Source organism: Euleptes europaea, chromosome 15 (genome assembly GCF_029931775.1).
Source record: "Euleptes europaea isolate rEulEur1 chromosome 15, rEulEur1.hap1, whole genome shotgun sequence".
Taxonomy (NCBI): Eukaryota; Metazoa; Chordata; class Lepidosauria; order Squamata; family Sphaerodactylidae; genus Euleptes; species Euleptes europaea.
Window position 1 is genome coordinate 4,912,501 of NC_079326.1, and position 13,432 is coordinate 4,925,932.

Below are 13,432 nucleotides of genomic sequence, written 5' to 3' on the forward strand. Positions count from 1 at the left end.
TATATCAACCTTTAATGGCATATGAATTACAATTGTTAAATATAGTTGTATCTAGATAAAATAATACAGTTTGTATGTACATAAAATAAATCAGTCATGACAACAAGCAAATGGATTTACGCTTGGTTCCTCAAATCCTCATAGCAGCTAAAATAAATTTTGCTACCTCCTCTGTTGTACAGGGGCGCTCATCAGCCAGGAGGAAAGCCACTTTATCCTTTGCGGGAAGATAGAACATATCCTGCATCAGCGGGTCAATGTAGGTTTCCCATAGGGGCAGGTAAAAACCGCATTAAAGCAACACATGAGCCACTGTTTCTGGTTGGTCCTGTGAGCATGGGCAGGTCCGATTACAGACAGGGATGTTTTTAAATCTATCCCGAAGAATTTCAGTTGGGAGGATGTTCAGGCGAGCTAACATAAAAACATGACAAAGTTTGCAGAGACGTTAAACAGGAGAAATAAGTCGGTAAAGCTCAGAAGGTAGGGTAAATACCCAGTTCCAACAGGGAGCAAAATTAATGGAACCATTTTGGTTTTTTCCTAGTGAGCTTGACCTTGGAAAGAAAACGGGATATTTGAACAGCATGCAAAGCATGGGCTTTCAGAGAAACCTGACCACACAAATAAAGGTGCATCTATATGCACCCAATGGCACGCAATGAACACTTTGTGAGTGGGGGAAGGAAAGAACATTGTGCTTTTCATCTATAGCATAACTTTTAACGAAGTGAGTAAGCTTTACAGACACTTTTCAACATTAGGCAACTAAAGCTGTGTGAGAGAAAGAGGAGAGTTTAGAAAGGCATACTAAAAGGCAAATACAAATAGCACCAGCTTTTAGGTCCAGCTTTGTTCCCTTCGCAGAAATCAACAGCTAACTGTAAAGCAAGAACAGAAGCAGGTACAATAGCACATTTCCAAGTAAGGGGAAATTATCTATATAGATGCTTAGTCAGTGCCAGCTGTAAATAATAGGAAATCTGTCCTATTTATATAGAACGACAGAACACATTTGGTGCTATCAACCCTCACCCTTGCCCCATCCCTACCCCCACATATAAGCTGTACAAGGCTTGGGCTAGTGATCTATATAAACATATACATTCACAAGTACAACTGATTTCTGTCCAGCACATTTCCCCCAATTCTGCTTGGCTTTTTGCACAAGTATTAAACCAGATAACAGACCATCTTAAATCAATGCTACATATTGTATTGAAAATGTGGGGTGAATTAAATAGGGGAAATTGGGACTACTCAGAAACTGTAAACCGCTAAATGTAATAGGAACAGGGGTCTGACGTGGCTTGAGCACCCAGGTTGCCCACTCCTGCTCAAAGGGACCGTTCTAAGGACATCACTGTCTAAGATGACACTTACCTTATCACAGGCTCTTAGCCTACTGTACAACTACCCACAAGTAAGTGCACAGATTTGAATGCATCGCAACCAAACACATTTTCAGATTACGGCAATTATCCTTGGCAGCTCCTGTATTTCAGCACAGGCAAGAGGCAGGCATTGACCGAAGGGACAAGGGCTGCAGCTGCATGTTCAAGTCGGCAGGACACTTTTGGCACCTACCCTCTTTCTATTCCACTCTCAACCAATCAATCCAAATAAAAAGAATGTTTAAAATCCAAAAAACAAACAAACACTGATGAGGCCAGCAGTATTATGAGCCAGCCACAAGAGGTGACAGATTCTTACCCAGCACACCGCTGCTTCAGGATTACTCAAAAACCTAAAGGCCAATTTACACCATCAGTGAAATCAAGCAGAAAGGCTTTTCCTGGATTGCACCATGTCAGGCTGTGGGCAGGGCTTGCATGGAAAGCTCTGCTCTCACATGGACCCCCTCCCTAACATGCACACCAAACCCCTTTACATTTAAAAAAACTGCATACCAGAGAGGCCTAGCCTTCTCAAGTTACATACTATTTTTGTGTATACAGAAGGATATTTTGTGGGAGTATATTCAAATATGGGGCACTCCCACCTGCAGCCCAAAGTGGTATAAATTGGCCCTAAGCTATGTCAAACATTCAGAGAAAGCTTGTGGCACAGTCCTCCCAAGCACGTTAGAACAGAAGTAGGCAAAACATCTGAATATTCTTCTGTACCAACTCTTCTTCCCTTGCATGTTGAAGACTAGTAAATCATGAATATAACTAGATCAGAATTCTAATTCTTGCACGTGTTAGCTTTCTGAATACAGGTTGTTTCTGATAGGATAAGCATTCAAATTCCCTTTCCCCTCCACATTCTGGCAGGATTGTTTGAATAAGCTTCCAGGGCTTTATTCACCAAGACTGTGCATATGTGCACACCTGTTTTAGCCATTCTAGGTACACTTGTAATACATGTGAACATGAAAAATCCAGAGTCTTTGGAACAAAGGCTCAGACAGCTGAAACCTCTTCTTGCACTGAGCCTTTAGCGGATAGACTACCTGAGACATTGTCAGAATCTAACAGCTCAACAATGCTGTATGGAGAACAGTCTTCTAAGCCCATCTTGCTACACAGCCAGCCACAGAACCCTTTTTCCATGTCTCTCACAGCATGCCACCAATCCCCAAAGGCCCATGAGATCTGAGTCACCGCTGTGTAAAGGCCCAGGGAGCAAGAAACGACCATAATTATGATGGGGTAGAAGATGATTAGAAAGGGACAGAAGGTGATCTTGTGCCAGAAGGTCCTCTCTTCATTGTACACTAAGAAGACATTGTACCAGGTGATGGTCCCATAGTAAAAAGAAACCACAAAGGACATAATGAAAATGACAGGAAGGCAGGCAAGGCTCCAGAGAAGGACATGGGGGCCCTTAGCCAGCCCACAAATATTTTTTCCTTCAGGAATTTCAGTTTTGGGAGGCTCTTTCGACTTAGCCAGCTCCTGCAGCTCTTTATCAGTTAGTGTAACATGAATGTCCACCATCTGGCCTTTTTTCTTTCCTCTTGTGATGGTTCCAGTTAATGTAACATATCTGCTATCTAAGGGCATAGTCCAAGAACCTAGGAGCACAAAAAAATAAAATCAAAACAAGACAGATCCAAATCAGACTATCATTTTTTGTGCAATCAGTTTCATTTAAACAGTGTCCTAGATGCATGTTAAGGGAACTAGAGGCTGCATTTGTTTAGGTTAGGTATGCTTTACTAAAACTAATTTAACTGGATGACTACATGGCTATCTAATGTAGCTGATTGGCAGGTGGTACAGAGCACAGAAAAGGAAATAACACTGCACATAAAATTAACACTTTGAACTCACCCCCACCAGATGTAGCAATAGCCACCACTACCTTAGAGTGCTTTAAAAGACAGTGCATCAAATTAATTGATTCAGTCCATGTACTTCTCAATACCAAATGCAGAGATGATCAAAATGGCTGGGGCATTACTTTCATGTCCTACTTGTAGTCTTCCCAATTGGAAAACAGGAAAGTTAAACTGTTGGAAACAGATGCAGATGGTTCTTTGGTCCAATACAGCAAGACACTTTATATGCTAAACATTGGTCATCTTTAATTTTAGGGACACCTGCAAATCCTCTCAGCAAACCTTAGCTATTAACTTAATATGCTGTAGCGTTAATTCCTTTTTTATTCCTAAAAGTACAGGCTCAACCAAGTAACTATCACTTGTACATTCCACAAATTTATTTATTTCATGTATTTTTTGTTTTTATGCCTGATGAAGAACATTTAGTTTGAAAAGCTGGTTGCATGACTTTCAAGACGTTAATTCCTCCTACGCCTATGCATCTTTACACAGATACAAGTCCCATTAAATCCAACAGGGCTTACTTTCAGGTAAGTATGCAGCAGATTCAAACCAAGAAAACAGCCTGCTCCTATGTATAGTTGTGTGCGTCAAGCTAACTGAAATCGAAGTATTTAACTTTGCCTAAGAACATGCTAAATCCCCCCCCCCCATTTATTTCAGGTTTCTCATCTTGCAGGACCAACACTTGCATTAATACTTGCATCACCATACATTTACCATCTACTCAACTGCCTACATCAACATTTGTAAAAACGATTGGAGGCCAAGGATTACACTTTTCAGACATGCAAATGTTGGACAAAAAGAACACAGTAGCCCTGTTGGATCAGACCAGTGGTCCATCTAGTCCAGCATCCTGTTTGACACAGTAGCCAATGAGTTGCATTGGAGGGTCAACAAACAGCGCATAGAGGCTGAGGCCTTCCTCTGATGCAGCTTCTTGGCACTGGTATTCAGAAGTTTGCTGCTTCTGTATATGGAGATTCCCTTAATTCACCATAGCTAATAGCTATTGATCCTGACCTAGCCTGATCTCATTATATCTCAGAAGCTAAGCAGTTTTGTTTCTGATTAGTACTTAGATGGGAGACCACCAAGGAATATCAGGGCCATTATGCAGAGGAAGGCAACAGCAAACCACTTCTGCTAGTCGCCTGCCTTGAAAACCCTACTGGGTTGCCATAAGTTGGCTGCAACTTGAAGGCACTTTACACACACTCAATAGCCATACCTATCCTCCATGAATCTGTCTCACCCCCACTAAAGGCTATCATGAAAAGGGGGGGGGATAATAAGGCTCATGATTTGACAAATGCTTTCCAGAATGAATGAACAAAGTCATACAAGTCCCTTTCTTAGCTTCTAGGAGGAAGTGAAACATGCACCATAAATCACCAATCACTTATTCCAAGGCATTTACCATCTCCTATAGACTGTCCCAAGAACTTGGAGCCTTCCTCTGAACTTTTCTCACCCCCCTCTTCATCCACCTGTTCTTCTTCCACCTTGTTTTCATTTCCTGACCGATACACGATTATTGATTCTGGGCGGGGTTCTTTCTTTCTCTTCTTCCTTCTGTCTGTAGTCACCTCTCCATCAAAGGTCACTGCAGTGGCTACAGCTCTGCGTAAGGAGTTGCACTGAGAGTTTTGTGTCCTGCCCTTGTTCTCCCTTAACACAGGCTCTTCTGTTCCACTAGTATTCTCTCTTGGCATCTCTGCAAGGCTTTTCTTTCAATAAAATATCAGCTTGGTCTGTACTTATGAGCCATTAACACTGATTTGCAGGGTTGTTCGGGCTAACAATAACATCCATTCCATAGCACTGACCAAACGCATTGCATTCCTAAAGAAAAGAAGAGAAAATAATTGGAGCAAATACTCATTCCATTTAGTAAAATGAAGTAGAGTCCATGGTATTCTGCCACCTAATACTTAATTTATGGCACTTGACAACCTCATAGGTCTGGTCTCCTAGCTCCAAAATCAACATTACCATTGTTTATTTTGCATACTTATATTATTTTTTTACCAAGAGTTTAAAACAGATTGAATTTTTAAAATTGTAACATAGCAGACTGAGTGTTGGATTTGGACCCCGGAGACAAACCATTGCTCCTTATGATAAGTTTGTCAAATGGTACTGCTGCTCAGGTTCAATTTCCTATCTGTAATATGCAAAAACAAACTGTTTTATGTGTGGAGAAAGAAACACAATACTAAGGGATAATGCTTATTTTGTGTGCACATATTTGAGTAATTTAGGACTACTCTTCATATGATACTGTATGTTGCTATGCTTTTCTCTTCCATTACCTGTATACAGGAGGAACAGGAGGAGGAAGAGGAAGAGTTGGGTTTTATAACTCACTTTTCCCTACCACATGGAGTCTCAAAGCGGCTTACAATCGCCTTCCCCCGCCCCCCACAACAGATACCTTGAGGTAGGTGGGGCCAAGAGAGTTGTGAGAGAACTGTGACTAGCCCAAGGTCACCCAGCAGGCTTCATGTGGAGGAGCAGAGAATCAAACCAGGTTCAACAGATTAGAGTTTGCCGCTCATGTGGAGGAGTGGAGAATCAAACCCAGTTCTTCAGATTCAAGTCTGCCACTCTTAACCACTATACCACGCTGGCTCACCAGTAATTTTCTCTGACTGTTATCTCGGAGAACTGCGGGAAGGACTTCAGCAGCCCTTCTCTACCCCCTCCGAGGAGAAAGCAATTAAATAGCCCTTAAATGGTGAAAGTTTGATTGGAAAGACAACTAATTGTTGTAAGAAAAGGTCAACATCACTGGGAAGAAAATTTATGGTGAGTAAGCTGTTGCTCGGAATGTGAGTGGTTTTTTTCTGGCTTATCAGCAGAAGAGGGGGAGGAGGAGTAAGAAAAATCGCCACCAAAAAGGACATTAAAGATATAATGTTGGCTATTACAGGCCTGGAGAAAAACTTAAAAAAGGATTATAATGATTTACGTTGAAGTTAAAAAAACAAACTCTGAACTGCTAAAGTTTAAAGAGACAGTCAAAGCGAATGAGAGAAGATCAAAGACCAACAAGAAGAAAATAGCGGAATTAACAAGTAGGCTGGCTGCTTTAAACGACAGACAGAAACGAAGAAATCTTCGTTTTCAGGGCTTTACTGAAAATGTGAATGCAAAGGAATTGGAACAAACGTTCGTAACTTGGCTCCAGGATCTGGGGGTGCAAATTCAGCCTAATGATTTGGAAAGAATTCACAGGGCATTGAGATCACACCCCCCAGTGGGAGTGAACCCGCGTGAAGTAATAGTTGCCTTTGCCAGGGGAAAAATGCAGCAGTATGTGTATAAAGCCTTGAGAAAAATCAAAGACCTGAAATTCAAAGAGAATAAAATTGTAGTTCGACAGGACTTTTCAATGGAGACATTTCAGCTGAGAGCAGTAATGAAACCATATGCCCAAAAGCTGTTTGATAATGGAATAATGCTGTCCTGGGCCTATCCGGCAGTGATTCTGGTGTATAAAGATGGAGTCCTGCACCGAGCAAAGAACCCAACAGAGGCTTTAAAAATGCTGGAGAAGTTTGGCATAAATGCAGGCAACTTGGAACAGGAGTCCAGGGAATCGATGGAACTACAGAGTGAGTAGGAAGAAGATGAAGAAGAGGAGGAGGAGGAGGACCCAGGACCCAGCCAGACTCAAAGCAGAGCCAAGAGACAAGACAAGGCAAAACAACACCTTGAAGTACAAGTATGTTTGGAAAAAAGAGCCAAATAAATAAATTGGAACTATGGACTGCAAACAGAGGTAAGCCGAAGAAGAATAAAGAAGAAGAATAAGGAAGATATTAAACTGTTTAAGTGAAACTAATTGTTGACCTTTTGACAGGCAGTTACACGGGGCTTAACAAGAATGGTAAAATGTTGTTAAGGGGGGGCATAAGGGAGGAACGCAGATCTCCATTGAGAAAGAAGATGGGAAGGGGTGAAAACCCCTGGTATTTTCAACATCTTCTGAGGGAAGGGGGTGGGGAGGGGGAAAGGGGGGAAGGGGGGAGGACCAACAAAGGGGGGAAAAAAGGGGCCATGGGCACACCTTAATTTTAAAACTAATAAGGAATGGTAGAGTCAATTAGGTTACTTTCTTTAGAAGCATTTAGAAGCATTGAAGGGTACACGCAAACTCACTGCAAAACAGGTGCGCTGGGCCGAGTTCTTTTCCAAGTTTCGATTTGTGTTAAAGCATGTCCCGGGAAGCAAAACCACTTGGCGGATGCGCTTTCTTGGCTTCTCCAGTATCAGAGCAAGGTGGAGCGCCCTACGGACTCACTCTTCACCCCGGAACAGTGAGGGGTGATGCCGAGTTTGACAGTCCAGACTCGATCCCAGGCACAGAAGGCTCCCGCCCTGGAGGAGCCGCCAGAAGGTCTTCCCCCAGTCCGGGAAGATTCTACCAAAGGGTCTCCTCCCTTAGAGGGGCTACCAGACACTTTTTAAAAAGCCTTAATTGAAGCCTGACAAACGGAAAGAGCTGCCAATGAACTACCTGACAAACTGATTCCGTGGGGGGAGTTTTGGTTTAAGGAAACCAAACTGTATGTTCCAACCGCCTTGCAGAGGGAGGTGATGGATCGAGGCGACGGGTCCAAAGTAGCTGGGCTTCATTAAAACCCTGCATTTGGTATGCAGACAGTTCTGATGGCCGGGGATGAGAACGGACTTGGAGTCTTTCATTCGCAGCTGTCCCACATGTGCTACAGCCAAAAGGGTGGTGGGGAAGCCGCCTGGACTATTAAAGCCGTTAGAGACACCTTCGGCTCCCTGGGAAGTCATTGCCATGGATTTTATCACCAATCTCCCTCTTAGCTGGGGGAAGACGGTACTTTGGGTGGTTACGGATCTTTTCTCTAAACAAGTGCATTTAGTCCCCTACGCGGGACTGCCTACAGCCCAGAAGTTGGCTAAGATGTTTGTGTCACGTTTTCAAATATCACTCGTTCCCGTGTAAGATAATTTCCGACCGCGGGGTTCAATTTGTGACTAAGTTTTGGAAGGCCTTTTTGAGGTTGGTGGGGGTTGAACAGGGATTGTCAAGTGCATACCACCCCCAAACCGACGGACAAACAGAATGTGTCAATTCCGTTTTAGAGTGTTATTTGCGTTGCTATGTCAATTACCATCAAGATGATTGGGTAGATTTATTACTTTTTGCAGAGTATGCCTACAACAATGCCTCACATCAGTCCACAGGTTTCAGCCCATTCCAGGTGGTGTATGGGAAAGAATTCGGGCCTTTTGGTAATGTGGATATGACAGGGGAGGCGGACGACACCAAAGTGGCTGATTGGGTTAGGGTCATGCAAAGTACCTGGCCCTGGCTACAAAAGAATTTAGAGCAGGCCAGAAGAAAATACAAAGCACAAGCAGACAAACACCGCACCCCAGGGTGGGACATGAAGGTGGGAGACCAGGAGTACCTATCCACAAAGAACTTGCGCTCCTTGCGCCCCTGTAAAAAACTCAGTGAAAAATACGTGGGACCTTTCCCAATTTCACGGCTCATCAATGACGTCATGGTGGAACTCAGTCTCCCTAAGTCCCTCAAGGGAATCCATCCAGTATTCCATGTCAGTCTTTTGAAACAACATGTACCCGCTCCTGAGTGGCATCCCGAGTCCCCTCCCGAGGTCCCAGTGTTGGTGGGATGGGAGAGAACATTTTGAAGTGTCAAAGATTCTCAATTCTTGCATTCGGAGGGGGGCGCTCTACTATCTAGTGCGTTGGAAACATTTAGGTCCAGGCCATGACGAATGGGTGGCCAAGCACAATGTAGCAGCTCCCCGATTAGTTCGTCAGTTCCACGAAGCCTACCCCCACAAGCCTCGGCCGGCTGCGGATAGCGAGGGGGGCAGAATATCAGGCCTTTGCTGGTTCAAGCCTGGCTCCATGTCAAGCGACCTTCGTTCACATGCCTGTAACTACTGTGTATACTTCCCTTCCTGCAGCTGCCAAGTTGTTTGGTCTACGCTTCATGAGAATTCTTATCTCGGGTTTACCTCATTGTGTTTTCCTCTAGTAGCTAAAGTGCTTTTAAGCTAGAGCTTTCCCTATTGTGGTTATTAGCAGCCTTCATCTGTTTCTATACAGTCAGTTCTTATATTTACCATTTGGCTCCTAATAAAGTATACTGCTTCAGGATCACCTGCCTGAGTGTGTTTGCTTTTGGGATGCTACAGGTAAACGCCTGATTCTGACAAAGAGGAAGAAAAGAGAAAAACCTCCCCCACACACACACACACACCCGCCGGCCCTGAGCAACCAGGCCCCAGGCTCCCCGCTTCCCCCCCCACACACACACACATGGCAGCACACGCAGCCCCTCGTGACAGGGCCCAGCCTCCACGCCCTCCCACCTCCCCACCCTGAGTTCACAAAAGGCCCTCCAAGCCCTATCGGCTCCCGCGTGCATGTTCCACCGCCGGGAGCCGCTGGCCTCAAGAGGGGCTTACAGTGTGCAGCCTTACAGGGAAGCCTTGGGGGAAGCGTCCCTCCCCTTCCCCCCTCCTCTTGCCGACCAACAGTTGACGAGAGGAGGTCCAAAGGGCACCGCAGCGCCCCCGCAAGCCGTGGCCCCAGGAACACCCTCGGGGAGGGCCGCACTGTGCTGCGTCTCCGCGGCTGGGCCCTGGAGCTCCTGAGGGCCACTGAAAATGTCCTCGGGGGCCGCATACGGCCTCTGGGCCGGACGTTCCCCATCCCTGAGCTAGAGAAAGGAAAAACAAAGTGAAACAAGTCCAAGATAACGCTCCCAGGGCAAGGTAGACAACACAACAGCTGGGGATTGCAGGCTGAGTGAATAACAGGATGAGAAACTATACACAGAGTTTGTAGCATGTGAACCAGAACTTGACCTGAAGCCAGACTCTGGCCTCGGTCCTGCCAAGAGCCCTTCTTCAGATGACTTTAGTCAGAACCTGACAGCATTGCCACAGGGGAGTGTTACTAAGTACACATTCCATCAAATTTATGCCTGTTCTGTGATCAGCAAAATACCATTTACAGCTCAAGCAACAGTTCCAGTTTAGATTTGGACAAGCAAAATTTTAGGTGCTTTAGGGTCTCAGTGATTTCAGTGGAAAATACTGACAACAAAACATATTAACATGTTAATTTTTCTTAGTAGAGCTAATAACACGTAAAAACAAGCAGAGGACCCACAAGCAGTTGAGGGAATATTACAGTGGGAAGGAGAAAATGGTGCCTGTCCTTGCTGGGAAACAACCTTAGACCAAGGGTTCCCTGGAAAGCACCCTGGCAACCACCCGCCACCACTCACAACCTCCTGAGAACCACAGTCTAGAGACTGACCCACTGAGAAGGCAGTCTTCCAGCACAATACTAGAGCAATAACAAAATAACTTTCAACCAACCTGGTAGCACCCGTGCAGTCTAGTATGGGAGGGATTAAGAGAAATATCTCAGAGAAATAGATTGAACTAGGTGAAGCCACAAAAAAAAAGATTTTATAAAAGGTTTACTGTAAAAGAGAGGGGGGGAGGGAAAGGGTGGTTGGATTCAAAAGGGGGTGGAAAAAGGCAAAACAAAATACAGTGGAAAACAACCAGCAACAACAGCAGATATTCAAATGTAAAGCAATACAGGTGTACTAAGCAAGCTAAACATGTTACCTATGTTGTAGCTGATTTATCAGAACATGTGAAGAGTTCCTTGTGGTAACAAGAAGCCACAGGAGTCCTTCACCCCTACCCAACTTAACCTAGTGGTTGCTGCTGGGCCTGGTCCCTGTGAGTTGTCCCTCAAAACCCAAAACTACACTAAAAAGGGCCCTGTCCCTCCCTCGTGCCTTTTACTGACAGAAACCAAGGCTTGAAAGCTAGTAATATTGTTGTGTTTGCCTAGCTGCCTCTATCATTTTGGAGGGTTGTAAACCCATTCCAATTAAAAAAAAAAAAGATTTCAGATTTTTCTGCAAATTTGGGGCTTTTTTGTTTTGTGGAAAGATCTGTCATGTCTGTGTATGGCTCTAGTCTTTGGATTTAAGTATCCATAGATTTGGCTACACTGAGATTTGAGAATTAAATATATTGAATATATACACATATACATATGTGTGTGTGTTATATTTAATACACACACATAATTTAATACACACACATAATTTAATATACACATGTGTGCTAAACAGAATGTGAGTTTGGTAATCTTTAAACAATTCAATTTGATAGTTTAATAGGTTGCTTTAGTAAATGAAATTTATATCCCTGCTGTAAGGACTTTTGATAAGAACATAAGAAAAGCCATGCTGGATCAGGCCAAGGCCCATCAGGTCCAGCAGTCTGTTCACTCAGTGGCCAACCAGGTGCCTCTAGGAAGCCACTAACAACACGATTGCAGCAGCACCATCCTGCCTGTGTTCCACAGCACCTAAGATAATAGGCATGCTCCCCTGATCCTGGAAAGAATAGGTATGCATCATGACTAGTATTCATTTTGACTAGGAGCCCTATCCGCCATGAACATGTCCATTCCCCTCTTAAAGCCTTCCAAGTTGGCAGCCATCACTACATCCTGGGGCAGGGAGTCCCACAATTTAACTATGTGTTGTATGAAAAAATACTTCCTTTTATCTGTTTTGAATCTCTCCCCCTCCAGCGTCAGCAGATGACCCCGCATTCTGATATTGAGAGAGAAAAGCTGCTCCCTGTCCACTCTCTCCATGCATAATTTTATAGACCTCTAAAATATCTCCCCTTAACCACCTTCTTTCTAAGCTAAACAGCACTAAGCGTTTTAACTGCTTCTCATAGGGCAATTGCTCTAGCCCCCGATCATTTGGGTTGCTCTTTTCTGCACCTTTTCAAGCTCTGCAATATCCTTTTTAGGTGTGGTGACCAGAACTGTACACAGTATTCCAAGTGTGGTCTCACCACAGAATTGTACAAGGGCAGTTTGATAGCAGTTTTATTTTCTAATCCTCGTCTAATTACGGCCAGTATGGAATTTGCCTTTTTCACAGCAGCTGCACACTGGGTTGACATCTCTATCGAGCTATCCTCTTTCACCCCAAGATCCCTTTCTAGGTCTGTCACTGCCAGCACAGATCCCATCAGCGTATATGTGAAGTTGGGATTTTTTGCCCCAATTTGCATCACTTTACACTTGCTCACACTGAATCTCATTTGCCATTGAATCTCACTTGCTCACACTGAATGTCATTTGTCATTTTAATGCCAACTCCTCCATTGGTTCTTGTAGGTTATCCGGGCTGCGTGACCGTGGTCTTGGTATTTTCTTTCCTGACGTTTCGCCAGCAGCTGTGGCAGGCATCTTCAGAGGAGTAACACTGAAGGACAGTGTCTCTCAGTGTCAAGTGTGTAGGAAGAGTAGTATATAGTCAGAAAGGGGTTGGGTTTGAGCTGAATCATTGTCCTGCAAAAAGTATCAAAGGTAATGTGCTAATCATTGTCCTGTAAGTATCAAGATGATGTGCTAATGAGGGTGTGGTATGTTAATATGGAACCATTGTATCCTGAAGTGATCTGTTAATGTGTGAAATCCAAAACTAATCTGCATGGCTATTGTGGACTGTAGTCTTTGTTAGTCTGAGGTTTTCAGGACAGGAAGCCAAGCCTTATTCATTCTTAAACTCAGTGTCTTGGAATAACCCTGTGTCCTGTTTGTGTCAGCCCATGTTCAGCCACTGCTGATTTCTCAGGTTGGCCAAGTCTGCAGTATCTTTCATGTTCTTTTATCCTTGTTTGTATGCTGCGTTGTGTGGTCCCGATGTAAACTTGTCCACAGCTGCAAGGTATACGATATACTCCTGCAGAGGTGAGGGGGTCTCCTTTGAATTTTGCTGATCGTAGCATCTGTTGTATTTTCTTGGTGGGTTTAAACACCGTTTGTAGGTTATGGTTTTTTCAAAACCCAATGAACTCTGACCGTGAAAGCCTTCGACAATATTTCCAACTCCTCCAGTTTGGAGAGATCCTTTTGGAGCCCTTCACAATCCGTTTTTGTTTTAACCACCCTAAATAATTTGGTATCATCTGCAAACTTGGCCATCTAGCTATTTACCTCCAGCTCCAGATCACTGATGAACAGGTTGAAAAGCACTGTCCCAACACAGATCCCTGAGGG

General features: G+C 44.1%; 2 protein-coding genes across 2 annotated transcripts in view; one reads left to right on the forward strand and one right to left on the reverse strand.

Moving 5' to 3' along the window:
- Positions 1-2,383: 2,383 nt before the first annotated feature.
- TMEM169 (transmembrane protein 169) lies at positions 2,384-5,091 on the reverse strand. Its single transcript, XM_056861666.1, has 2 exons — positions 4,713-5,091; positions 2,384-3,019 (listed from the first exon to the last, which is right to left on the reverse strand). Exons 1-2 carry the CDS (start codon positions 5,005-5,007, stop codon positions 2,406-2,408), a joined length of 909 nt encoding a protein of 302 aa, XP_056717644.1. The 5' UTR covers positions 5,008-5,091; the 3' UTR covers positions 2,384-2,405.
- Positions 5,092-6,257: 1,166 nt separating this feature from the next.
- PECR (peroxisomal trans-2-enoyl-CoA reductase) overlaps positions 6,258-13,432 on the forward strand; it is a 41,382-nt gene continuing 34,207 nt past the window's right edge. Inside the window, exon 1 of the mRNA XM_056861624.1 lies at positions 6,258-6,912. Coding sequence (XP_056717602.1) covers positions 6,258-6,912 — 655 coding nt within the window. The remainder of the gene's footprint in view (positions 6,913-13,432) is intronic.

Coding starts and splice junctions, on each gene's coding strand:
- TMEM169 (XM_056861666.1), bottom strand. CDS start 5,007: ATGCCAAGAGAGAATACTAGTGGAACAGAAGAGCCTGTGTTAAGGGAG. Junction 3,020..4,712: donor GGGACAGTCTATAGGAGATG/GTAAATGCCTTG, acceptor TTGTGCTCCTAG/GTTCTTGGACTATGCCCTTA.